The 26,805-nt window shown below is 51.8% G+C and overlaps 1 protein-coding gene across 1 annotated transcript in view; it reads right to left on the bottom strand.

Annotated features, from left to right (window-relative positions):
- KIRREL3 (kirre like nephrin family adhesion molecule 3) overlaps positions 1 to 26,805 on the bottom strand; it is a 406,243-nt gene that overhangs the window by 18,743 nt on the left and 360,695 nt on the right. Inside the window, exons 8-10 of the mRNA XM_030964890.1 lie at positions 9,542 to 9,690; positions 9,238 to 9,365; positions 5,045 to 5,171 (exon numbers count right to left, since the gene is read on the bottom strand). Coding sequence (XP_030820750.1) covers positions 5,045 to 5,171; positions 9,238 to 9,365; positions 9,542 to 9,690 — 404 coding nt within the window. The remainder of the gene's footprint in view (positions 1 to 5,044; positions 5,172 to 9,237; positions 9,366 to 9,541; positions 9,691 to 26,805) is intronic.

Below are 26,805 nucleotides of genomic sequence, written 5' to 3'. Positions count from 1 at the left end.
GTGGCAGGGGATGCCAGAACTCCCCCTGCTCCAGCTCTGGAACTTTGGGCGTTCACTTGGGGTTGCCACGCCTGGTTTGGAGTACGTCACTGGGTTTATCAGTAATGCAGCCTTGTGGATTTTTTCCCATTTTCCTCACCTCCCTGCCCTGCACTTGATGTGCTCCTTCAAAAAAAAGTCTCAGGGATTTGGGGTAAAGTGGGAAGAAAGATTTGCCTGGGTATTCCTGCCTGATTCTCATCCAAATCACCCACTTATAAATTTCATAAATGCACAAAAATGTGCCAAAATGCTAAATCCTTCACTCTCAGGCATTTGTACATACAGCTGCCTTTTGGAACTGTGCCAGTAACCCCTTCCTGCACCAAACTTGCACACTGCCCACACACTTCCCACTGAGGCACAGCCCTGTCCCTGCTTCCTTACACTGCTCCAAGGGGAGATGGATGGAAAACAAGCTCATTGAAGCACAATTCACTGACCAGTGACCACGGTTCTGGCAGCTCAGGAAATTACTACTGGAAGGGAGCCGCCATCAGCATCAGGAATAGCAGGAGCTGGGCATGAAGGTCAGGACTTGTTTTGCTGTAATGGACATAGCAGTGCGGCTGTGCCCTTTTTGATCGAAGAAGGCAAAAAAAAAAAAAAGACACTTTGTTGTGTTTTTCTCTCTAAATGCTCAAGATGTTGTTCTAGGCACGATCCCAAGGTGTGAGTTCTTGTTTATCCATTGCTGAAAGCTCAGCTTTCCCAAGGGTCTCAGTGGAGGTGACTCCTTGTTTGCCTGAGGAGCCTGCTGAGGCCATTGATGCTCCTGCCCACCTGATGATTCCAAAGCCAGCAGAGGCAAGAGCAGTGGTGGGATCTGCAGACCAGACCTAAACAGTAATAAAAAGAACCATCTCCTTTCCATTTTGATGGTTGTATGTTACTTATAAATTCTGGAAGTGCTCCAAGACTGGGTGATGCTAGAGAAAAATGGCTTAATAATCATTAAAAGGATCATTTTCCCCAAGGCGAGTGGATTTTAAATGGCACAAATGCCAATGGCTTTGGCTTTTATTATTGCTTCAGGAGTTCAGAGTTGAAGGCTTATCATCATGATAATAGTGGATGACTAAAGACTATTTGTGAGATGAACATGCCCAGAAATAATAGCACAAAGTTGCAGCCTCTTCGCATTCAGGGCTGGTGTTTGATTCTCCACCAGGCTCTGGCTCCTTATGAAAGCTGCCAATCTCCAGCTTGGCATTCAGCACCGAGTGTGAGACAGCCCACAGGCAGGGAAGAGGCTCTAAGCAATGTTGCTATGGATATAAATGATGGAGCTATTGGTGGAGGTTATTTTTAGCACCTCGGTGCCAATTTATTTGTGCGGTCCTGGCGGCTCACACAAAAGAGAAGTCTGAGGTGGAAGCCTTCAGGAATGAAAGGATAGGATGGCCTTGGCTTCTTCAGTCTGCTTGAGTCCATCTGAACTTTTCTCCCAGGCACTCAAAATGATTTGGCAGGAGAGTTTTGTTTAACTCCTTGCTTCCTGCAGAAGTCCTGGGCTGGCTGGTTCTGCCTGGGATTGATTACAAAGGAACACCACAGAATGATTTGGGTTGGGAAAGACTTTAAAGCCCATTTCATTCCAGATCCCCTAGCATGGGCAGAGACACCTCCCACCAGAGGAGGTTGTTCCAACCTCCCCCTGAGCACTTCCTGACACCCTGATGTGCTCCTGGCCAAGCGGGGTGGCAGGTCAGCCCCTGCCCTGCTCCCAGCTCTCAGGCATGCCCAAACTCCTTGTTGGGGTGAATCCCAGGCAAATGCCATCCTGAATTAGTCACCTGGAGCTGTCCAGCCCTTCCAACAAACTTCTCATGCAGAACAAGGCGGGCAGGGGTGCTGGTCCCTGCTCAGCAGCCCCTGCCAAGCCTGCATGGTGCAGTGACAGAGGGGACTGCTGCTGATCTGCCTGTGAAGGTGACCTTGGGATGCTTCTGCTGGGGTGGGAGCTGTGACCAGGCTGGGTGCAGTCAAGAGCATCGAGAAGCTTTGGCTGTAAATCCAGCTGCTGCTGATTTATGATGGCACCAAGTTCCTCCCTTCCCTCGAGCCTCTGCTGCTCTGGCTCTGCCAAATGCTGCTGCTTTGCATAATCCTCCTTCCCACTCACCAGACTCTGAATCCTATCTGCTTCCTTGCAGGCTGGTGGCCTTGGCTCTGGCACGGGGTTGGGCTGCTCTGCAACCACAGCCCTGTCTGAGGGAGCTGGGTGGGAAGGGCACAGGATGCTCTCCCACCCCAACATCATCAGGCCACGATTTCAGATAATTTTGGGAATGGATGGGCTGGTGGGACCACAGGTTCAGAGTGGGTTGGGTGATCCCTCAGTTGGGATCTCTGTTCTTGGTGAGATGGATCAGCCCCCTAAAATCCAGGTGCCCTGACCAGGGCAGTGCAGCCAGCCCAGAACACAACTTCTCAATGCCTGATTTTTCTGTGACAGAGGGAGGCATCTGGTAATAACAGACAATTGTATCACCCTCTGGATTTAAAATCACTTCAAAATATGAGGCATTCAACTTCCCCCTTGAATTCCATCAGAACAGGCTTCCAGCAGAATTCATTAGCTGGATTAGACACACCGTGCCATGCTCTGGAGCTGGAACGCTGCTCCCACTGCAGGACAGGCTGCCTCTTGCTCTTGGTGGATGTGGGATGTGGGGATGCTGCTCAGGGGCTCGGTTCTTCTCACTTGGAGGGCCAGGAGAGCATCCTGACCCGGAGGTGTGGGATTCTCCCTTGGTCCAACACCTGCAGTGACATGTCCCAACGTTGTCACCTTCGGGGTGCCCCTGGCAGCATTTCCCATGGGATGGGATGGGGTGTGCAGGCAGTCAGCTCCTGGCAGATGCTCAAGGCTGAGCAGTGAACCCCATGCATGGATTTCATTTGCTCCCCATCAGTTTCCCCAGGCAAAGCTGGGGGGAAAAACCAAAAGTTGCTGGAGAGAAACTTTTCCAGTCAGTGCTGCAAGCTCCAAATGCCCCAAGCTGTGGGGAGCTCTGCTCTGCTCTCAGGGCATCCCTGTGCCTGGTAGGTGTCAGGGAAGGAGCATGTTCTTTGTGCTAATTTGTTGCTTTGTTTTCCATGAGCTCATTTAATTGTAATTAAAACCCAGCAGCTGCTGGGGAAGGAGACTGAAGGTGCTGAGGAGCTGAGTCCAAGTCAGGGAGTGGCTGGTTTTCAGTGGCTGGTTTTCAGTGGCTAGTTTCCAATGGTTGGTTTTCAATGGCTGGCTTTCAGTGGCTGGTTGGTTTTCAGTGGCTGGTTTTCAGTGGCTGGTTTTCAATGGTCGGTTTTCAGTCCCTGCTGAGTTGCCCTCAGCTTCCTTTTCCAGGATTATAGAAACCTGGAATAGTTTGGGTGGGAAGCGACCTTTAAAGGTCATCCAGTCCAACCCCTTGCCATGACAGGGACATCTTCAGCTAGATCAGGTTGCTCAGAGCCCTGTCCTTGAATGTTTCCAGGGAACTGGGGCATCCACTGTGTGCATTATCTGTGCTTGAAATCAATGCTTGCCTGAGCTGCCTCCTGCTTATGTTCTTCTCTTGTGACAGTGAGTGGGGAGTGAAACCTGCCAGTTTGTCATGCAGGTGAGAGACAATGCAAAATTCATCCTCTGCTTACACCATTTGCAGCCTGCCTGGCTCTTTCCCTGCTGTATTTATGCTGAAATTTGTTACCAGCTGCTGTGAGGTCCTGGCCAGGGCATCATTAAACTCCAGAGATGTGGCTGTGAGTCCAGGGCACATCCTGACATGGTGCTGGATGAGCCCCAAGCAGCCATGGGGGTATCCTGACAGGAATCCTGGCAGGCAGAGTGTTCACAAGTATCCTCACAGGAATCTCACAGGTATCCTCATGTGGGTTGGAGAGTGTGATTAGGCTGCTGGTCTTGGATCCAGACTCAATTCCCAGCTCTCCAGGTGTACAATAGAGACAACAGCACTCTGCGATCTTGCGAGGGTTTTGCAAGATTAATCTATTAAAGATTTAAAGCTGCCAGCTCCCAACTACTCAATAAACCCCTGTTGATAATAGGGAACCGTGTGGGGCTGAGCAAATGTTGATTTTATTTTTGCTTTAATTTGTGCATTTCCAGGCAAAATAATGCAAAATCCACTTTACTCCAATTGCCTGGATCTCTGATTCAGCTGGGGGTGGGATTTGCTCCAAAAGGAATTATCTGAGGGGATAATTTGGGAACAGGAGCTGTCAGAGCAACAGGATCAAGGCAGGAAGGGAATGGAGGTAGGGAATGAATGGTGGTAGGGGAGTAGGAGGGAAGGAATGGTGGAAGGGAAGCAAGAAGGGATGTCAGAAGGGGAGCAGGAGGGAAGGAATGGCAGAAGGGAACCAGGAAGGAATGGCAGAAAGGGAGCAGAAGGGAAGGAATAGCAGAAGGAAAGCAGGGGGGAATGGCAGAAGGGGAGCAGGACGGAAGGAATGGCAGGAGGGAAGCAGGAATGAATGAATGAATGAATGGCATAAGAGGAGCAGGAAGGAATGTCAAAAGGGGAGCAGGAGGGAAGGAAAGGTGGAAGGGAAGAAGGAAGGAATGAATGTCAAAAGGGGAGCAGGAGGGAATGGCAGAAGGGGAGCAGGAGGGAAGGAATGGTGGAAGGGAAGCATGAATGAATGAATGGCAGGAGGGAAGGAATGGCAGAGGGGAGCAGGAGGGAATGTCAGAAGAGAGCAGAAGAGAAGGAATGTCAAAAGGGGAGCAGGAAGGAATGAATGGCAGAAGAGAAGCATGAATGAATGAATGTCAGAAGGGGAGCAGGAAGGAATGGCAGAGGGAAGCAGGAGGGAGGGAATGTCAGAAGGGAGCAGGAGGGAAGGAATGGTGGAAGGGAAGAAGGAAGGAATGAATGGCAGGAGAGAAGGAATGTCAGAAAGGAGCAGGAATGAATGAATGGCAGAAGAGGAGCAGGAAGGAATGGCAGAGGGAAGCAGGAGAGAAGGAATGTCAGAGGGGAGCAGGAGGTACCGTTGACGGTGAGCGTCACCTCCCGCTCCCCCGCGCCCACGCGCGGCACCACGGCTCTGCACACGTATTTCCCGGCGTCTTCCTGGCGCACTGACTTCAGGATCAGCTTGTTCTCATTGCTCAGGACCTGAAACAGAGGAGGGGGGCTTTCAGGTGGGCCATGAGAAGTTACACACAAAACAATGACCCGAGTCACCGGCTCCTGAGCATCCTTGGGAAAGCCAAGTGGATGAGCCCAAAGTCTGGCATTGCGTGGAAATATCACTTGCTGCTGTTGCCCAAAGAATAAAGAAACACCACAGGTGTTTCGGGGTGGAATTAGAAATCCTTTTCCTATTCATTTGAATTTTTACAAACTCCAGTTTTGTAAGAAGTTCAAGATGCAAGAGAAAAATTTTGGTGGCTGCAGTGGCACAGGCAGAAAAACCTCAGAGAGAACCACTCTCCACACTTGCACCTCCACATTCACAGGCACAGGGGAGGCTGCTGGGATTGACTTGGGGATTTTAAGCCCAGAAGTGGTGGCAGAGGTGGCAGACACCTTGGAACGGGGTCTGGATACCCAGGGAAATCTCAGCTGGCTCTGGCCAGCCCCCTGCTATGGACTGGCTGACTGTTGCTCCCCTGCCCTGCTGTGCAACGAGCAGCTTTATTAAACCTGGAAAAGCTGTGGGATCTGGCTGAGGCTGTCAGCAGGATCTTGGCACTGCTGGGTTTGAAAAAACATGGCAGATCTCAAACAGAGATTGGTTTCTGGAGCAAACTCGTCCAGCTGCCCTTGGCTTTCTCCCCCAGGGCTCTGCAGGTCACAGCCCATCACCTCTCCTCCTCCTCCTCAGCTGGGTGAGCCTCTGGCTCTGCTGGCTCTGCTCCCACGGCTCCTGAGAATCAGCAGATGCAGGGGTTGGATGTGGATCTGGGTCTCTCTGTAGCAAAGTGGGGGTCTCAGCCCTAACCTGGCACGAGGCAGAGGCACAGAGGGTCAGATCCCTTTTAAACCCACTGTGTTAGCATTGATTGCAGAGTTAGCCATAAAAACACCCGCGTTTACTTGGCCTGAACCTCTCTTTGGTCTCTTACTTGCTTCCTTTTTGTGAGAAAAGGGGGAAAGAAGGCAATCCTGAGGGACTTCAGCCTGGTTCTGAAAACAGAGGGGCTGGGGAAGAAGCAGCTGTGATCCCTGATCCCACGGGGATTGCTGAGTGCTGAGGGCTTTACAAAGCAGCATCCTCTGCCAGGATCCCTCTGGGGAGGTGGAGGTGGCTCTGGTGACCAGCACAACCATCTCTGTGGGGCTGCACCAGCTGGAGGGTCTGGCCTGAGCTCACAGAATCATGGAATTGTTTGGCTTGGAAGGGACCATGAATGCCTCGAACACATCTCATTCCAATCCCCTGCCATGGGCAAGGACCCTTTCCCCCTATCCCAGGGTGCTCCAAGCCCCATCCAACCCGGCCTTGGAGACTTCCCAGGATGGGGCAGCCACAGCTGCCCTGGGCACCCTATGCCAGGGCCTGCCCACCCTCACAGAGAAGAATTTCTCCCCAGTATCCCATCCATCCCGGCCCAAGGGAGCCATTCCCTGTGTCCTGTCCCTCCATCCCTTGTCCTCAGTCCCTCTCCAGCTCTCCTGGAGCCCCTTCAGGCCCTGCCAGGGGCTCTGAGCTCTCCCTGGAGCCTTCTCCTCTCCAGGGGAGCACCCCCAGCTCTCCCAGCCTGGCTCCAGCCCTGGAGCAGCTCCGTGGCCTCCTCAGGACTCACTCCAGCAGCTCCAGCTCCTTCTGAAGTTGGGAGCCCCAGAGCTGGACACAGCACTGCAGGTGGGGTCTCATGAGGGCACAGTGGAAGGGCAGAATCATCTCCTCCATTCTGCTCCAAGGAGTTCCAACGTGATGGAACTCAGCTGGAGAGAGGCAGATAAAGGGAGAAGGGGGCTGTGCCTGGGCACTGCTGGGGAGCAAAGCCAGCCCTGGCGGGGACTGGGCTGGAGCAGGGGGGTGAGGCAGCCCTTGCTCCCAGGTCCTGCAGCCACCTCGAGGCAGCAGAACAGCAATCTGTGTGTGACAGCCTGTGGTGATAACCCAGAGAAACCACCCAGGAATTACTGACCCACTGGGACTCCTTTGCTGATTCCAGCCATCAGCTCTCCCACGTCTATAATTCCTTCCCAGGAGATGACCTTCACCAGGGTCACTATGGTTGGAAAAAGCAGCCCAGCAGTTTATGCCTCAGTGTCCCTGGAGGAGGAGAAGACTCAGCCCCTCTGTGGGGGCCCAGCTCTCAATTACAGCCTTGAGCAGGAACAGAAGTGTTCCCCCATCCACAGATCTGCCCAGGTGGAGCTGGGAGATGCTTTTCAAACCCACACCTGTGCATGCCTCTGAATGAATTTCACATCCCAGCCCTCCTTTAGCTTTTCCCCGTGGCTTTGCTCAGCCCTCCTGTCTGTAAGGAGGGATCAGAGCATCTCCTGCTTCCCAGGCCTGATTGAGCTGAGATTACAACTGGCAAAGCTCCTTAGGATTTCCAGTACAAAAGAGACGTGGAGGAGTCTGCTGGGACAGATCCAAACTCCTCCCTGGAGCAGGCTCCAGCTGACAGCAGGGAGTGCTGGGGTGAACATGCAGGGTGTGAGATCCCAGGCCTGGGGGGCAGGAAGGACCATCCCAGGAAGGACCATGCCATGAAGGTCCATCCCAGGAAGGTCCATCCCAGAAGGGACCATCCCAGGAAGGTCCATGCCATGAAGGTCCATCCCAGGAAGGTCTATCCCATGAAGGTCTATCCCAGAAGGGACCATCCCAGGAAGGTCCATGCCATGAAGGTCCATCCCAGAAAGGTCTATCCCATGAAGGTCTATCCCAGAAAGGACCATCCCAGGACGGTCCATCCCACACATAACCATCCAGAAAGGACTATCCCACACAGGACCATCCCAGAAGGATCCACACGCAGGTGAACTGCAGAACTGCTCCCCATCAGTGAGGTGTTCAGTGATGCTCTGGTTCAACCCTTCTGTCCATCATCATTAAATAAATTCCCCCACTCTTAGGACCCTTTGGAGGAGCCAGCACTCGTGCAGCCAGGAGCTCCCAGAGCACCTGGTTGTGCTCCATGGGAAGAGTCCTGCAGTGTGGGAATTCAGGACATCCCTCTGGCTGTCCAGAACAGCCAGGACCCTGCCAGGGGGCTCAGAGACCCTGGCACAGAGCCGAAGACGCCTGTGGGTTTGATTATGACCCATGGAGCAAGTTACCAACCTTAGATGAGGATCTGCAAGCCACAGGAGTATAAGTAGAATAATAATTAGTTTGTCATAGGGTGAAAAATAGATTTTTGGAGTTTTTAGCATGGTGGTTCAGAGGGCAAGATGGAGGAATCTGGGTGTGTGCAGCCTTTCTCCTTCTTCTTCTTGAAGGCCTCCATCTTCTGCTGTGATGTTGGCACTTCTGGATTGGTTTAGAGTAGAAGCTCACTGTCTAACACAGGTGATGGGTATTGTGTGACCGTGTTCTCAGGGGTCTTAGGATGAGGGAAGAGACGAGGATCTGACTCCATGTTTCAGAAGGCTTGATTTATTATTTTATGATATATATTATATTAAAACTATACTAAAAGAGTAGAAGAAAGGATTTCATCAGAAGGCTAGCTAAGAATAGAAAAAGAAGGAATGATAACAAAGGTTTGTGGCTTGGACAGAGAGTCTGAGCCAGCTGACTGTGATTGGCCATTAATTAGAAACAACCACATGAGACCAATCACAGATGCACCTGTTGCATTCCACAGCAGCAGATAATCATTGTTTACATTTTGTTCCTGAGGCTTCTCAGCTTCTCAGGAGAAAAAATCCTAAAGAAAAGATTTTTCAGAAAATATCATAGCTACAGTATTGGAAAGTTATTGTAAATATTGTACACATAGTTTTTAGTATGAAAAGATAACACAGCCCTGGGGCAGGCAGAGTGCCTCTGTCTGTCCTGCTGAACAGACCTTGGCTGGACAGGAGAAAGAATTTTATAGATAAGAAACAATAAACAACCTTGAGACCGAGATATGAAGAGTTCTGACTCCTTCTTTGACTGCTGGGTTGGGAAAAGAGACTTTCTAACACATCTGGGGGTCACTGTGAGCAGCAGAGACCCCGAGACTGCAGCGCCCCTGCCCTGGCCGTGCCCTGCCCCAGGGGTTCTTACCACGCCCGAGCCTCGCTTCATCCAGACGATGGTGAGGGAGGGGTTCCCCGTCCAGGCACAGTTGAACACGGCGTCCGAGCCCAGGTCCACCAGCAGGGACTGCGGCTCCGTGGCCATCCTGGGCCCAACTGTGCAAAGGAAACTGGAATTACTGCCAGGGATGGGCTCTGCCAGCCAGGAACCCCACACCAAATAGGGAGTCCTGCCACCCTGGGCAAGTCAGACTGAGCTGTGTCTGCTGCCTGCTGAGTCTCAGCGGCTCTGCTGAGCCTGGAAGCCAGGCTGAAGCCATCAGGTTACTCACAGTAGACATCCACGGTCCTGCTGATGTTTGTGCTGCCCAGAGCATTGGTGACCTCGCAGGACACGGGCTCAAAGAAGAACGTGTGGTCCACGATGGTTTCGTAGAAGTCACCAGAGGCTTCCTTTATAACCTGGCCTTTCTTTGCCCACCTGTTGAAGAAAACAGAGCATTCTTGTGGTGCTGCTTTGTGTCTCTTGCCCTGTCCGTGTGTAGCTGGGGCAGTATGCCCAGAGTGCCCCTGACTTCAGAAGGGACATGAACTTGTTCTCAGCAGCGTCCCCTTCCCTGGGGGTTTAGGGACTACAGGCACAGAGAGGAGAGGAGCCATCAGAGAGATATGTACATGTACCCCTACAGAAACCTTTCCAAAAGAAACCAACGTGCTATTACCCTCTTTCACTGGGAATACACCTCATTTTGTAGGATTGAGAAGGACCTCAGTGATGGGAGGAATAGGACATGGGGGTCTCTACTTGATGGGGAATGACAGTCCCTTCCTGAAGGCTTGCCAACAACACTGCTGGTCCTTCCACATCAAAACCACTAAAAACATTTTCTGCTGCCCCCCGCTTTGGCCCTTTTTTTCTTTTTTTTTTTCTTTTCTTTCCCCTGTCAAAGAGAACTTCATCCCTTTAAGGCAGCTGAAATAACATTTCCCGAAAAGCCAAGCTGGCATTTGCAACACTGCAACTTGCAAATTGTCTTGGAGAACAAGCTGTCAACTCAGCACTTGAATTAAGCCCTGTTTGCCAAACAATGAGCAAATGTGACCTAATGGGGCACCATCTGGCAACCTGCCACTCGGGAGCGGGTGGGAAAGGCGGGAGATGCTGTCAGGCGGTCTGAAACCCCAGCCACTCTTTGGGGAAGGGAAAAAAAGCCTGGGAAAAAACATAATAATCCTCCCCAAACAGCTGACAGGTAAATTGCGGGGAAGAGGGTTTCCCTGAGGAGTCTCTGCCTTGTTGTTTTGGGGCTGCCCTTCTGGTTGTGCTGGATGGGTTGGGAAGGATGCAGGCACTGGGAGCTGGCTCTGGAGAGAGGAAGGAGCCGCGGAGGCTGAAGGAGAGAGAAGGAGCTGCAGAGCTGCTGAGCTGCAGAGGCTGCTCCCCACACGGGGTCGGTGCCGTGGTTGGGGAAAGCTGTCCCCTCAAGGCCAGCAGCATCTGCTCCTGCTCCTCCCAGCGGTCTCCTGCGTCCCTCTGCTTGTTCCTGTCACTCTGCCATGGCTCCCCACTGCTCCAGTGCTGCCCCAAAGGCAGCCAAGGACAACTGGAGTTGCAGGGAGCTCCTGCTGAAGGTCCATAGGCACTGACGTGCCTCAGTGGGGCTGGAGACAGAGCAGGATGCTGGTCCATGGCAGGCTGGAGAACAGCCTGAGTGCTGCCAGAGCCAATTCCCCGAGCACCTGCTACTGTGAACCTCAGTGCCTCCTGCCAGTGACCTGCCCAGCCTCCCCCGTGGTGACACAGCCTCTGAGAGGTGTTCCCCAGCGGATGGCAGTGATTTGTATGCACTGACCTGCCCTCGCCTTCCATTTATCTCTGCACTTCTAACAGATGCTGACTGGCCACTTCAGCTTCCCTCCCCTGCCTCCCTCGCTTCCCCTCCAATAATTAATCAGGAGGTGCTGGTTTTATTTCTCGGGCTGCTTTGTGTGTTAATGAGGGAGGTTCTGTATGGAAAACCCTGCCCAAACAGAGCCTTCCAGCTGCTGCTCCCCAGATCTGAACGGGCAGTGATGCTTTGGTGATGCTTTTCTCCTCCCAGAGGGAATTGCAGCCCAAGCCAAGCCTGCAAGGCTGAGCTCAGCTCCTGCTCCCCTGCCTCCCCATGGATCTGCCTTGCCCTGCCACAGGAACACTGCTGCCTGCTCTGGGGGGCACCTGCCAGTGCTGTGGCATTGGCTGTTCCTTGGGGATGGGGCAGCAGAGGGACGCTGGCATCTGCCACAGGTCTGGCACCTCCTGCCCAAAGCTTAGCACAGCCTGTGGGAGGGAGAGAGACACGGTCCTGATGCCTCCTGCTTGGTTTGCTGATCCAAAAGGCCGGAATTCCTATCAGGAACGGTAGAGGAATGAAAGGAAAGCGGGAGGGAGGGAGGGAGGGAGGGAGGGAGGAAGGAAGGAAGGAAGGAAGGAAGGAAGGAAGGAAGGAAGGAAGGAAGGAAGGAAGGAAGGAAGGAAGGAAGGAAGGAAGGAAGGAAGGAAGGAAGGAAGGAAGGTAAAAAGCTAAAGCGAAACTCCAGCTGGTGAATGGGGAAATGCCCCATGCTCTTTGTCAGGAATATTTCTGCTCCTTTTACAACTTTGTCCCTGTAGAGATTCCCAGCCATGGGCAGTTTTCCAGCCTCTGGAGGGTCTTGTTCTGCCCCTCAGGTGCTCAAGGGAGGCAGCAGGTAAATGAAGCCTTTTTTTCATCAGTCACTGGTTCCGGGTGTGGCACCAAACTTTTGGGACAATCCAGAGCTTTTCTTGTCCCAGACACTTCCCTGGTTATTTTGCACAAATGCACCCTCCCTGCTGTGCAAAGGGCAAGAAGGAGGCTTCAAGATGAGGATAAAAGTGACTTGTGGGGTCATGTCCCTGCACCTGCAGTTCATCCTCCCAACGTTCCTGGAGAGCCCTGGGAATTGGATCTGGGTTGAGAAGTGTCTGGAGGTGGGTTTGAGAGGGCAGAGCTCAGATGAAATCCTTCTGGATGTTGCAAAACAGAGAACAAGGTTTCCAAGAGCTGTTTGACATCGCAGCTGCTTGGGAAACACCTCCCAACAACCGTGGCACGGTGCTTTATGGATTTGTTCAAAACCCATCACTGCTGCAAAACTGGATTTCCTGATGTGTCACAAACAGCAATTTTTTGTGCTTCAGCAGAGATCAAGGTTCTTGCTCCAGTTTTCCAAGGCTTAACATGGCTAAATCAATGTGGCTGAACGAGCAGTATGGATCTTTTATAATGTCAAATTGGTTTTTAATAATGGCAGCTGATAACTCTCTTGTAAAGCTTCCTGTGATGAGCTCGTGGACAGCCAGAAGGGTTTTAACTGAGGGTTTTAACGAGCCCATAACGTGCCTTGCTCACCTATTAACCATGCAGTTGTTATCTATAAACAGAGCCTGAATAAAAAGGGGCAGAGAAGAGGGGAGGATGCTCCTGCAGCCCCATCCACCACCTCCACTGCTGTGGCTCTCTTTGATTTCTTCCTCCCGTCTCTGTGGCCTGCACCAAGCCTGGCTCCCAGCCAGCCTGGAGATCAGGGCTCCTTTCATTTATGTTGTTCCCTTGAAGGTATTTATAGATTGCAAATGTGCCACTCAGGGTCTTTTCCAGACTCTATAAATTCACCTGCTTTAGTCTCTCCCGGGATGACTCGGCCACTACCTCACCTGTCACTGCTTGTGCTGATTTCCACCCTTGGCCAGACTCCAGTGCAGGGGCAGGGCTGGGCAGGGGGCTCCCTGTGCCAGGAGAGGGCTGAGGGTCTGCCCACAGGACTGTGTGTGTGACTCCCTTGGGCTGAAGGGCAGCACAGGCAGAGGGGATGCTGTGGGGCCTATCCCAGCGCCCCTGAGCCCCTCGGGTGGTCCCCACTGGGTGACTGGGGGGTTCTTCATTTCCTGCCCTCTGCCACTGACAGGCACCTTTCGAGTACCCAGCTCCAAATTCACCCTGCTCCCACTGGGACCAATGCAGATCATAGAATCATAATCCCAGAAGGGTTTGGGTTGGATGTGACCTTAAAGCTCATCTTGTCCCATGGGCAGGGACACCTTCCCTGATTCCAGGTGGCTCCAAGCCCTGCCCAGCCTGGCCTTGGGCACTGCCAGGGATCCAGGGGCAGCCCCAGCTGCTCTGGGCACCCTGTGCCAGGGTCTCACAGGGAACAATTCCTAATTCCCAATATCCCATCCAGCCCTGCCCTCTGGCAGTGGGAGCCATTCCCTGTGTCCTGTCCCTCCATCCCTTGTCCCCAGTCCCTCTCCAGCTCTCCTGGAGCCCCTTCAGGCCCTGCCAGGGGCTCTGAGCTCTCCCTGGAGCCTTCTCCTCTCCAGGGGAACACCCCCAGCTCTCCCAGCCTGGCTCCAGGACAGAGACGTGCACATTTTCTCATCTTCATTTCTTTTCACTGAACACCACCTCAGTCTGTGTCCTCAGATGAGCATTTCTTCCCCTGTGGGCTGGGTTTCATTCTGTTGTTTCCTTTCTCATATTTCTAATGTGCTTTTGTTTTCCTCTGGCCTCTCTGGAGGGAGTACCAGGTGCCTCCCAATTCAGTATCTTCTGCAAATTGAATTTGCTCGGGTGATGGAAGAAAACAAATTTCAACCAGGAAAGAGATATTTTGATCCAAGTTTCAAAGGGGTTATTACAGTCAGCACTGAAAACCGGTGATTAAAGAATGAACAAAAAATAGAATACCTGCAGTGGGTCCTTTTAACACTGAAGAGGGAGGGAGGGAGGGAGGAACTTTTCTAAGAAGACATTCTTCAGGGAAATAGCATTTTTCTGACTCCATCGATTGCTTCCCAGCTAAGAGTGCACACAAGCAAATAAGAGAGGACAGTTTGGGATTTGTCAGCTCCTAAACAATGCCGGGGCTTTGTTTTGGTTTTCATGTCTTAGTGTTTTTTCTTCTTCTGCTCTGGTTTCTGAAGGAAACCTGCCAAGAGCTGGGATGACACACCTGAGCCTCTTCCTGGGCTCTCAGAGGGATGCTCAGCTGCGTCTCCTTCTGCACAGCAGTTCCATCCCTTTTTCCCATGAATTCTGTTTCTGGCTGGGCTGCCAGGCTGGTGAAGCCTCCACAGAGCTCCCCAGTGAGAGCACAGCAAACCCCACAGGGTGTCAGTCCATGGAGGAGCACTGCCAACATCCCTGCCCATGAATACTTCATCCCTGCCCACGCTCACCTGAACAAACACCTCCCTCTGTCTGCCCTACAAGGGCTTGTAATCCTCCAACACCCAGCCTGTGGGAGCAAACTACTGACTTCCCAGCCCTGGGAAAGCTGTAGGACTCAACAAAATCTTCTTTAGAAAGGTCTTCATCAGGCCACGGCTCCTCACAGCTGCACAGGGACTCCTGGGGGTTAACAGGGGCTGCTGGGGCTCTGAAATGCCCCATCAAGCACTGCACAAACCCACCCTGAGGGTTCTGAGGGAGGATTTTGGGGCTGCCAGCAGCTCTGAAGCAGCACTCCTGGCTGCTCTGGTGGCGAATAACCCGGGGAAGTGGAGTGTGTCGTCGGTTTTAATTAACAATGCAAAATAAAGTGGTTGCTTGCCATATAAATCGTGTTTACTAAGAATTACTTAAAATGGATAAATATTTTCTTGGACGCATTTTAATTGCTTAATAAAAGTACCAAGAACACCCACAAATACCTTAAATAAATGCATGGCTCAGGGAAAGAATTAATTAACATTTCATTCCTGGGAATGGCTATTAATTGCTACAAACTGCTCAGAGAATGGGTTTTGTTGCTTTATTGCCAGCAGTACCTTCAGTTCCTGGGTGTGATGTGACAGTCCCCTGCCCTCACCCTCACAGGAGAGCTGTCCCCAGTGGGATGCCCTGAGCACCACCCCAAACCCCCGAGGCCCCACAGCCTTGGCACCCTCCACAGGATGGATGTTTTGAGGCTGACATTCTGGCATCCTTTGGAGTTCCAAGGGGGACAGGAACAATGGATGGCTCCTGCTGGTGCCAGCCTTGTGAGAAATGATGGAGTGAGGTTCCCAGCCCGAGCGGTGTCGCGGTGCCCCCCGCGCGTGATGCATCGCACAAATTATTTCTTTATTACGGGTAAATTTTCATAATGGTGATGTATGGGGTTGTTCCTCTTCTCCCTGCCTAATGAAGACGTGTGGGGCTCATGTGGCTCCTCCACCTCCCCCTCGGAGTGTGGGTTCATTTATCAGCAGCAGGCCCTGGGTAACCTCTCTCCATCTGCGTCACCCGGCTGCGCCTCCCAGCCTGGGCTGCATCAGCTCAGAGCCCTGAGGATTCTGGCTGAGCCTGGGCTGGCCCTGCAGCACGGGGGCTGGGCTGTGCAATCACAGAGCCAGGGAATTGTTCCGGTTGGAAAGGAGCTCAGGGAGCATCAGTCCGACTGCTGACCAGCAGTGCCGAGGCTGCACTGACCCCAAGGTGTCCCCAAGCACCACAGGCACACAGTTTCTTTAACACCTCCAGGGATGGTGATGCCCTGGGCAGCCTGTGCCAATGCCTGACAACCCTTTCCATAAAATAATCTTCTCTAATATCCAACCTAAACCTGACCTAGGGCAACCTGAGGCCATTTCCTCCTGTCCGGTCCCTGTTCCCTGGGAGCAGAGCCTGCCCCCTCCTCCCCCGCCCCACCCTGGCTGTCCCCTCCTGGCAGGAGCTGTGCAGAGCCACAAGGTCCCCCCTGAGCCTCCTTTTCTCCAGGCTGAGCCCCTTCCCAGCTCCCTCAGCCTCTCCTGGGGCTCCAGCTCCTTCCCAGCTCTGTTCCCTTCTCTGCTCCAGCACCCCAATGTCTTTTTTTGTAGTAAGGGGCCCAAAATTGGACACAGGATTTGAGGTGTGGCCTCACCTGTGCTGAGCAGAGAGGAAGAAAGCACATGGAAAGGTATTTCCTTGTGTATTGTACCCATTGTACTCAAGGAAAGGTTTCCAAGCCTCCAGCTCCCATCCTGACAAACCTCCATGCACACACAGCTGCTGCAGTGATCCCCTCTTCCCAAACCTCTCTATCCCAATTTAGGGATCTTACTCCACCACAAAGTGAACCTTGAGTTCTAATGGTGGAAATGCCACAGCTCAGATGCAGAGAGGCCAACTTTGCTCATCTCCTCCTGCCTACTGTTTTCCCATATGTTTTTTTTTTTAATCAAATAAACAAGGAGAAAGATTGCAACCTTTCCCCAAATTTCAGACTTTTACCCCTGACAAGGACATGTTTGGTGTCTGATTGCGTTCACCACCATGCACCAGTTGCTGCTACTGGGGTTGGATTGTTTTTAAACACTCCAGGATTTTGATGATAATAATAACACCTCACTGCAGAGGAAAATTCTGGCTTGATTTTCCATCTCATCTCGGCTCCAGTGCTCCCACTCCTGCCAAGCCAGGAGGCTGGGATGAGCCTGATTGCTCATCAGCTGCAGGCTTCAAGGGCAGTGCCTGGGTTTTGCATCTCCTCCTCGCCATCAGCAGGTCCCGTGGGTGGGAAAAATCCATGAGGGGCTACTTAGAGCTGCCCAAATCACACTTGAAGATGCTCAATGAGAGTTCGGCTGGGGTACTGGAGGAGAGATTATCAGGGACACCCTGGGGTCAGCTCTGTGCTGCCCAAGGCACAGGCACCTGAAAGAAGTGGGGTGAGAAGGTTTCTCTCTCCCAGGTGACACAATCAAGGCCATGCCACCAGTCCATGCACCCACAATGGTTCATTTTGGGTGAGAAACCAATCAAAACAGCCTTTCTCTCAGCACAGTGATCAGAACAAATTGGCTGCAGAAGCGAAAGGGAGAAGTAAACAAAGCTGTTAACTTGTCAATGACTTGACTGATCAACCGTGGGGAATAGTTGGAGAGGGCTGATGAGCCGTGCAGGTAATCAATGGAGCAGCACGGCCGGGGCTGCAGCTGGGCTGCACAGAGCTCCAGAGACACCGAGGGGCCCCGGAGCCCAGGGGCAGGGCTTGGCCAGGGCACAGCGGGGAATAAACCCTGCCCAAAGGGGCACCAAGGGTGGGCAGAGCGGGGCAGACCCGCGAGGATTGGGGATGCTGGATTGAGCAGCACGGAGGGTGCCCTGGTTATAAGGCATGGTTTGGGGGATTGTATTTCCCATCTCTTAGAGGTGGGGCAGTTATCTGCTGTTCTTTGGGCAGTTTTCTTTATCTCTTCACAACCAATCCTCCCTCAGGAGATCTCGGCTGTTCATGGCCACTGAGTGTGGGCACTTCCCACAGCACTGAGGTGATGGCAGCTGCCAGCAGCACTGACAGACCCTGGCCATGGATCCTTGGCTGCCGTGCTATGGTCTGGCCCAGCCCATGGTAAATCATCACCTCTCAGGTGTTCACTGATGGGGGCCAGAGATCAAACCCTGGTGGAAATGGGGCTGTGTGTTCTATCCCCATCTGTCAGAGCTGGGGCAGTTATCCTCTGTTCATGGGGCAGTTTTCTTTATCTCTCCCACAGCCAATCCTCCCTCCAGCAGATCTCTGCTGTCCATGGGCCATTAATTATTAATTATCTTCTGTCCATGGCCAAGGAGTGTCCCTGCAGGGCTGATCCAATTCCAGCATCCCATGGGGAGATGCTGCGCCCAGGGGAGGAGCCAAGCATTCCTACCTGGGTACAATCTGAGCTTTGGGACAGCACAGCAGCCTTTGCCCCCTGCATTGCCAGAGGAGCAGCTTTCTGCTGCCCTGCATTGCCAGAGGGAGCCCAGGCCCATCTGCAGCAGCCCTGGAGCTGCAGAGGAAAACTCCCCCCTTGTGCAGGATCCCTGCTCCAGCAGCAGCACAGCTGGCACTGCAGGAGGGCTGAGCCCCCATGGGATGGGGCTGTGCCACCCCCTGACACACAGGGGGACAGGGCATGGTCTGACTTTGGCAGGGTTGGTTTGTATTACTGCATTCTTATTTTATTTTTATGTTCTTCCCTAATAAAGAACTGTTATTCCTCCTCCCATATCTTTGCCTGAGAGCCCCTTAATTTCAAAATTACAATAATTCAGAGGGAGGGGGTTTGCATTTTCCATTTCAAGGAAGGCTCCTGCTTTCCTTAGCAGACACCTGGCTTTTCAAACCAAGACAGAGGGGTGGCCAAAGCCCATCCCACCGTCCCCCCCTGGTCCTTCCCTGCACCAGGGGCTGGGAAGGACCCTCGTCTCTCCTCTGGAAGGAAACCAGAGAGGCTGTTACTGGAAAAAGCTGGAAAAGCTGTTACTGTTTCAAAGGGAAAAGCATCAAACTTCATGGACTGGATGATTCCTTCTGCAAATCGAGCTGTTTTCGTGACAGATCAAAACAAAATGCAGACGCTTTAGATGTGCTGTTTTAATCCTGCTGTTTAAAATCCCCCCTCCTCCTCCACGCCATCACATGACAGGGCTGGGCACCAAACCTGTCTCCATTAATCCTTGTTTGGCACTTCTCTTGCCACTGTGGATGTTTTTCTGCCCCTCCCCTTTCACAAATTCACCCTTTTTCACAAGAACTCCTTCTTTCTCTAAGCAGGGGACTTTAAATTTAAGAATCTTTGGCCCTAGAGTGATGGAATCATATGAAAATTGTACTTCTCCCCCCACATTAAATTATGAACATTAAATTCCTCATTTTAATGCATGCAGAGAAAGTTTAAACCCATTCAGACTATGACAGCCAGCTGCCAAAACTGCTTATCCTGGGGAAACACTGGGGCTGTGAGTCACCCCCCAGTCCTGGATGAGCTTGGAGGTGTCACCTCTCCTCGGGGAGTTTTCTGCCCCTTTGGCAGTGATGCTGCATTTCATTTTTCCTGCCTACATCATCTTGACTTACCCAGCCACACAATAGACATGACTAATAGCTTAACTATTATTTTGGGTAATCCAATTTCATCACGTGGTTTGTGTTTTCTCAAATCGTTTAACAGGATTAGTCCTTTCTGGGGTCTTCCTACCCCACTCCACCCCCGGAGCAGAATGTCTTCAGCCAGATTTATGGATGCTGGCATCTTGAAGAGCTAATTCTCTGCTGTGTTTATCCTCCTCCTTAGTGCAAAGAGAATCCTGGTGCTGTGAAGCTGCTGGAACTTGCCTTTCCCTCTATTCCAGTTCTTATTTTCCACCTGTGCTTGAGGCCTTTGCAACTTTACACCTCGATGTGAAATTCCTTTGAGATTGGCAGGAAAAAGAAAATGGTGAATGCAGATAAAAACTCAGGGGTCTTCATCAGCATAAGAAAGCTGCTCTTGGGGATCTTGAAAGTGGTGCTGGGCTGGGACCTCATGTTCCAGATCACTGGAGCTGCCAAATCCACACATTTCAGGGCAGAAATGATTGGCACAGCAGGCAGGAATGGCTTGTGCCTTTCTGCACATGGAACTCATGCAGCAGAGAGTTGCTGGGTGTCTGGGTCTTCTCCAAGGATTTTCTTTTTCTTGGCTGGCTCCTAAAGCTCCTCTGAGGCTTTGACCTGGTCCTGACTTTGGGATGTTTTCAAGGCCTTTGTGGTTTTATCTCTGCAGCATGAGAGGGTCTGCCCTCTGTCTGGCATGGCAAGAGCAGACAGACCTTGGGCCAAGTTTGTATTGACTCTTCAAGGATGGTGGCCAACCTTGGACATGTCAAACAGCCCAGGCAATGCTTGGGCCACCACAAATGGTGCCCACCAGCCTGAGCCAGCTCTGTCTGACTTTCCAGCCCCAGCGGTGCCCCTAAAGCCCCTCCTTCCCTATGACAGCCACTGTTCCCATCCCATCATTCAGGCTTGTTCCTTGTGCTCTGTGTGACTCCTGGCATGTCCTCAGGTTGGTGTGAGGCACAGCCCCTTCTCTGGCAGGTTCCCTGGCCTGCCCTGCCAGAACAGTTAATTATTCAGGGCTCCAATGTGTCTAGATCAGATGGTTCACATTAGCATTATCAACAGGATATCAGGTTCACGTCAGGATTATCAACAGAGGCAGCTGAGTCACCCGGGTGAGATGGGCTGAGCCCTTATTTTGTGGGAATCTCCTCACAGAAGATGCCAAGGGCAGAGATTTCTGTGTAAGGAACTTGGATTTCTGCTGGCTGGAGTGTGAGCAGCTTGGGGATCTGGCAAGTCATGAGCAGGAATAATAAATATCCAAAGTGTTCCCTTGTGCTAATGCAAACACACAGGCAGCTCATAGGGGAGTAGAATAAAGCTTGGAGTTCACAAAAAATCTGTTCATCTTTTCAGGATGAAGTTCATCCATGGAATCACAGAATTGCTCAGTTTGGAAAAGATCTCCAAGATCATCGAGTCTGGGCCTTACTTGGCACTGCCAAGGCCACCACTAACCTGTGTCCCCAAGTGCCACAGCTACACACCTTCCAAATCCCTCCAGGGATGGGGACTGGGGAAACTGTGCCAGGGCTGTTCAAGCTTTCTGGGGAAGACATTGTTCCCAACATCCAATATAAACTTTTGCTCGTGCAACGTGAGGCTGTTTGTTCTTATTCAATTACTCGTTACTTGAGACAAGAAACCAACCCTCACCTCACTACAACCTCCTTTCAGGCAGCTGTAGAGAGCAATAAGGTCTCTCCTGAGCCTCCTTTTTGTCAGCTGAAACAACCCCAGCTCCCTCAGCCGTCCATCCATCCATCCATCCATCCATCCATCCATCCATCCATCCATCCATCCATCCATCCATCCAGTTGTCCATCCATGCCCAAAATTATGGTCAAGTCCCTCTTCTCTCACAAACCTCTGGAGTGCCCTTGACACCCTGGCACAGTTCCACCCTTCTCAGCCATGTCATAGGAAAACAACCCCGTGTGGCTCTGTCCTGGTACAAGAGACTGATACAGAGGCTCTGTGATTATTTATCAACTTCTCCATAGAACAGCAAGAAACAGTATTTAAAAAAAAAAAAAAAAACAAAAAAACATTTCCCAAAGTAACAACCATGAAGTTCTTCACTTCGTCAGTAACGAAATGGAGCTAAACAATAAATGCTGGTTGATGCTTTGAAACAACTTTCTAACCCAGAGACACCATCCTGCCTTTTCTCTTTGCTTTAATATTTGCCAGCAGCATCTAGAGCGGAACAGAAAGCCAAGGGTATTTTGAGACCTGAAGTGAACAGGGTTACTCCCCACTCCCAGAACTCCTTTGGGGTCTCTCTGGGATGGGGTGTGCAAGGGTAGGTGCTGTGTACCCCAAAGAGTTGTGCCAAGATAACTCCAAGCCAAGTGGAGAGGATGCTCAAGGGTGCACAGCATGTCCTCGACACAGGTACCACTGTCACACAGGTTTGGGGAGGAAAGGCTCCCCTGCCCCAGCTCAGCCTTGGCCAGCTTGGCCCTCGCTTCTCCTCTTTTTGCTGTTTCCTGATGAACTCAGCCTGACCTGCCAGCTCCAGCTCAGCAGTGGATCCACGTTCCAGCAGCTGAGCCCTTTGCCAGTGTCCAGTCATGGTACTGGGGAGGCCACCAGGGCACGTGGCCCTGCAGGGCACCTGGGACCCACTGGCATTGTTGGGGACCCACTGGGTGTGTTGTGGGACCCACTGGGATTGTTGCGGCACACCAGCACCCACTGGGATTGTTGAGGACCCACTGGGATTGCTGGGGACCCACTGGGTTTCCCATTCTCCTGCCATGCCTGCTGGCCCACATTTTGCAGCTCTCCTGACTGCTCTGTTGGCAGAGACATCTCCAAGGGTGGCGCTTGGGGAAGGAGTCACATGAACAACAACTGATGCTGCTGCAGTCACCAAATCCCCACTGGTTTACTGGGCCAGAGACAGTGACAGAAGTAGATGCTCACAGATTTGTTCTCCATTTAAACACATCTCCAGCCCCCACAATCTGCAATAAAGGAGCAAAGAGGGAATGAAGGAGGGAAATCCCTTAGAACAGCACCTGCAGGGCTGTGGTGGGTGCCACCTCTGTCCCTATCCCACATCCCCCTTGCTCACTCTGCTTCATCCTTCATGCCTCGCTCGTCCCTGGTCACATTCCTCCCTTTCTGGCAGAAAAGCCTCAAACAGAGCCGAAGGCCTCTTAAATCAACGTCTTTCCTGACTCAGAAGCTGTAAGAGGATTCATTATTTATGTGGCAGAAACACAAAAGCTTAGCATATTTTAAGCTGTCTGAAACAACTTCAAGGCAACTCTTCCTCTGTCTTCTTTTTTTTAACAAAACACATTGAGATGTCTCTGAACCGAGCAGCAGGGGGAAACTGTTTTTTTTAATTCCAAAAGATAAAATAATATGTACAGACTGAAAGAGAGAATGAAAAAACCCCATGATCTAGCTTGGGATCACCAAGGAATGGCCATCAGGGGATGTTGCCTGTGAGGTGTTGGCATAATCCTTGGACAGACTCTACTGTGATGTGGCATTGATGTTATGGCAGTGGGGGAGGTCAAGAAGACAGCTCTCTCCTTCACAAGCACATGCAGCTGTAGCCTTCAGAGGCAGCAGCAGAGGAGGTGCTGGGTGTCTTTTTTTCCCCTCTTTCTCCCCATTTTTACATTTTCAATTTAGTCACAGCATCTCTAATTTCCTTAGATCTGAAGCCACCTCGTGAGACTGGAAGGGAACGATACAGAAGAAAGATGAGGGGGGAAAAAAACCACCAGTAATCTTGTAAAAGTCAGTTTTGAAAAATCAATTTTCTTGTGTGACAAGATTTGCTTAAGGCTTTTCGTTCTGTGAAATCAGCCCATCATCCTGCGGGAACGCATGAAGGAAGTGGCAAGTGTGGTTTGGAATAACTCAGATTAAAGACTGCTAAATTAGGCACAAAAAGCTGCCACTTCTTGCAAAGGGAGAGGAGATCTGGCCAGAGGAGGCAATGATGCTCCCTTCTGAATCACATTCCCAGCTCCAGGAGCAAGTCTGGAAGGAGGGGTGATGGACAAGGCTGGGAACACACAACCACAGCCCCAAGGTCTGCTGGAAATGAGATGGAGACAGGTTCACCCTAAGGCTTGGAAAGGGCTGGAGCAGAGTTTGGAAAACTCCCAATGCTGCCGACTCCTGGGATGCTGGTGGTCCTGGCTGGGATGGAGATGAGCACCACCATGGGGCACCCCATGTTTCTGTGAGCTCTCCTGGAACCCCCAACCCCCTCTGGCAGCCCCACCACGGCGGAGGCTCCATCCAGCCCCGGGCTGGCTGCTCCATCACTTGCTCTGGTGCCTTTCGTCATCTCTGTGTCAGGGATGGTGCTCACCAGTACAAAGCGTTTTCCTTCCCCCTGCCTTCCCCCCCTCCATCAGCCTCTCTCCCCTCTATTCTCTCTCCTAATTAGTTCAAGCTGCCTCTGAACATCTCCCACCTGCTTGTTCCCATTACCTTGACAAGCCAGGGAATGGGAAGACAAATCTCCCTGTCCTCACACCTCCACGAGTGAAGGCTCTTCCAGCCCTGGCTTCCCAGTCTCACCTGGAGCTCTGTGCTTTGGCAGAGCCCCCCCAGCAGCCCAGTCTCACTTCCCAGCTGCAGGGATAGTTGTGCCTTTTATTTTACTTTATTTCCCTTTTTCTAAAGCCTGTCTCTCCACCTGCCACCCAGCCACGCTCTGCTCTCTGTCACAGGGAGCTGGCAGATGGGGCTGATGCATCACGAAGGAGATCTGAAGAATTCATTTCCTGGTATTTTTTTTTTTCCCCAGCTTTCATTTTCACTTCAGAGCAAAGGTCCAGTTGTCTGGGAGGAAGCTACAAAGACAAACCCAGGCAGGAAAACAGAGATAGTCAGGAAAAATGTTACAGTGCCGATAACTTGAGACCTCGGTGCGCTTTGCATTTATTTCAACTCCTGCTTTAGCTGCATTTTGCTATGTCTATAAATTAGATTTATTCTGTTACTGCTGTGAAATGCCTGCGGGCCCCTTCCCCACTCCAGCTTCTCTTCCCTCCCCTGCCAGGTTTGGCTGGGGGAGGCAGCAGGAGAGGTGGCAGCCCTGCCCAGGGACAGCAGATGGGCTGCCAGCGTCCTGCGGCTGGACAGACGGCAGCCACGGCCACTGCAGGGGAGGGAGCAGATGGGAGAGGGGGAGCAGGGCAACAAAAACTGCACACTGGCAGAAATGAGAACTTTCCAAGCTGGACTGGAGGAGGGAGCTGGCTGGGGGGGAGAAGGTCCAAAGTGTGCCAAGAAATGGCAGCAAAACCAAAGTGACCGTTCCGTTTCAAGATGCTGAAATGCCTCTGGTCTGGACCAGATATTTGTTGAGCTGCGCCCCACCTCATCTCTCTGCAGCCTTCTGGGCACCCTGAGACTCTGCAGAAGCTCTTGTGGGGCTGCCCCAGACCATAGAATCCCAGAACAGTTTGGGTGGGAAAGGACCTTAACGCTCATCTCATTCCAACACCTTCCACCAGACCAAGCTGCTCCGAGGCCCATCCAAACCAGCCTTGAAAGGGTCCCTGTGCAGTCCCTGGAGGAGAAGTCTGGGTGATTTTCCTGTGAGTGGGACACTGAGTGCAATGAATGTGGAGCAAAGTGCCTGTGCACCCACAGACTTCACACCTTGTCTGCAGTCACCAGGGCCCCGCAGCATTTCAAACCCTTGACAGTCCCTTTTAAATATTAAGAGAGGCATGATTGTAATTTAATAAGAGTTAATACGGCAGATCCTCCTCCCTGGTTGTGGTCTTGGTGATCAGGAGCTCTGGGAATGCAAGGCACGAGGGGTTGGTCACTTTTATCCTGGGCCTTCCAGGAACAGGCAGAGGAAAGCAAGGAACACAAAAACGCCCCAGCTCCCAGGAGACAATTTTCAAAGCCACCAGAATTGCATATTAAAATATATCCAGGTTTTATAGTGCCAGAAGAGGGAAAACAGCCCCTGCTCTGGCTTGGCTGGAGGCAGTGCCCATTAAATGGATCATTTGCCACTTCTCTCTCAAAAGTTGCCAATGAAATCATTGCCCTGAATCTCTGATCAGCTTCCCATGATCCAATAATCCCTTCTGGCCTTTACAGCCTATGGATTTATTCCATACAGTGTGAATATATTCAGCTGACTGGAAGAGGTAGGGACAACTCTGAAAGGGTGTTAAACCCCAAAGAGGCCTTTCCTGGCCTTTCACCCAGGAACAGGGATCTGTGCACATCCAGAAGCTTGACTGGCCAAGCAAAGAAGCAATGGGGATCTAACTGGAACAGAGACATCTTGCTCCCACTGTCTGGGGTGATTTCTCCTTCTGCTCATCCAACCTGGCAGCAGGTTCCCATGGCTCCTCCTTCCCTAAGACCTGAATTCCTTGACTCTATTATAGATATTACAGATCCTCATGCTCGGATGGAACAGGGTGCACCCATTAATGAGCCCAGCTCTGCTCACTGCCTGGATGTGGGAGGCACTTTTATTTCACCTTCCCTTCTGTCCTGCTAAGGATGTATCCCTGGGGGCAGATCTCTGGCATGGGAACAGGTCTGATCTCTGGGAAGGGAGTGTGAGGAATTAGGGATGGGATTCCCTGGAATTCCATGTGAATCAGCGATGTGGGACAAGGGGAAACAGCCTCAAGTTTCATCGAGGGAGGTTTGGATTGGGTATTAGGCGACGTTTCTTGACTAAAATGTGGGTCAGACATTTGAACAGGACAGTGGTGGAGTTCCCATCCCTGGAGGGATTGAAAAGATGTGTGGATGTGGCCCTTGGGGACCTGGATTAGTGGTGGTCTTGGAAGTGCAGGGCTAAAAGTTGGACTCAGTTTCAGAGGGTTTTTCCAACCTAATTGATTCTGTGATTCTGTAGCTTGCTGACTTTCATTCTGGGCTTCCCCCTCTGCCATAGCCAACCACTCAGGGATGGCAGGGAATGTCTCTTGGCTCTTTCCTTGGGATTTGTTTTGGAGAAGCTGGGTCTGTGCGCTGAGCCCACGACTGACTGATGATGGAAGTGCTCCTGGCAGGGAGCTGGTCCATCCAGCCACATCCACTGGGGCAGGGAAAGTGCAGTGGTTCTGCCAAGCCAAGCAAGGGCTGAGCAGCTGCTCATTCCCTCCTCCATTCCTCATCCCTTTGATAAGGCTTTCCCAGACTTCTGCTGCTTTTCCTGCTCTTTGCGAGGCACCAAAGCAATGCTGAGCCACGAGGGAGCTGGTTCAAGTGTCTGAGCAAACTTCCAAGGCATTTCCAGCAGGACATGGGGCACGTGCTCTTGGAGAACTTGACTCCCCCATGGGAGCTGAGGCATGTCATGAATAAATCTGGTGAGGTGCCAGCAGGTCCCCAGATGGTGCAGACAAGGCTCAAAGGGTAAAGAGCAGCAAAGCTCTGTGGAGTTTGAATTTCTCCCCAGGTTTGTTCAAACAAACTGTGGGAATGTGTCTCCGTGGGAGGAATGTCTCCAAGCTGCACAGTGTAAGGCAGAGCACAGATGATGCACATTGTGATTTTCTCTTTCTCTCTCACAGCTCCTTGATATCAGGTGAAATCTTTCTGTATCTACCTGAACCCACAAAATTCTGCCACTTTTTTCCCCAAGGCCAGCAGCCAAAACACCCCAAACCTGTACCTGGGCACGTATGATCCTTGGAGATATGAAAGGCACTTGGGTTCTTCATCCACTTGT

Source organism: Camarhynchus parvulus, chromosome 24 (assembly GCF_901933205.1).
Source record: "Camarhynchus parvulus chromosome 24, STF_HiC, whole genome shotgun sequence".
In the NCBI taxonomy this organism is placed as follows: domain Eukaryota; kingdom Metazoa; phylum Chordata; class Aves; order Passeriformes; family Thraupidae; genus Camarhynchus; species Camarhynchus parvulus.
Note: the sequence above shows the minus strand (reverse complement) of the source record. Positions and strands in the feature narration are given on the sequence as shown.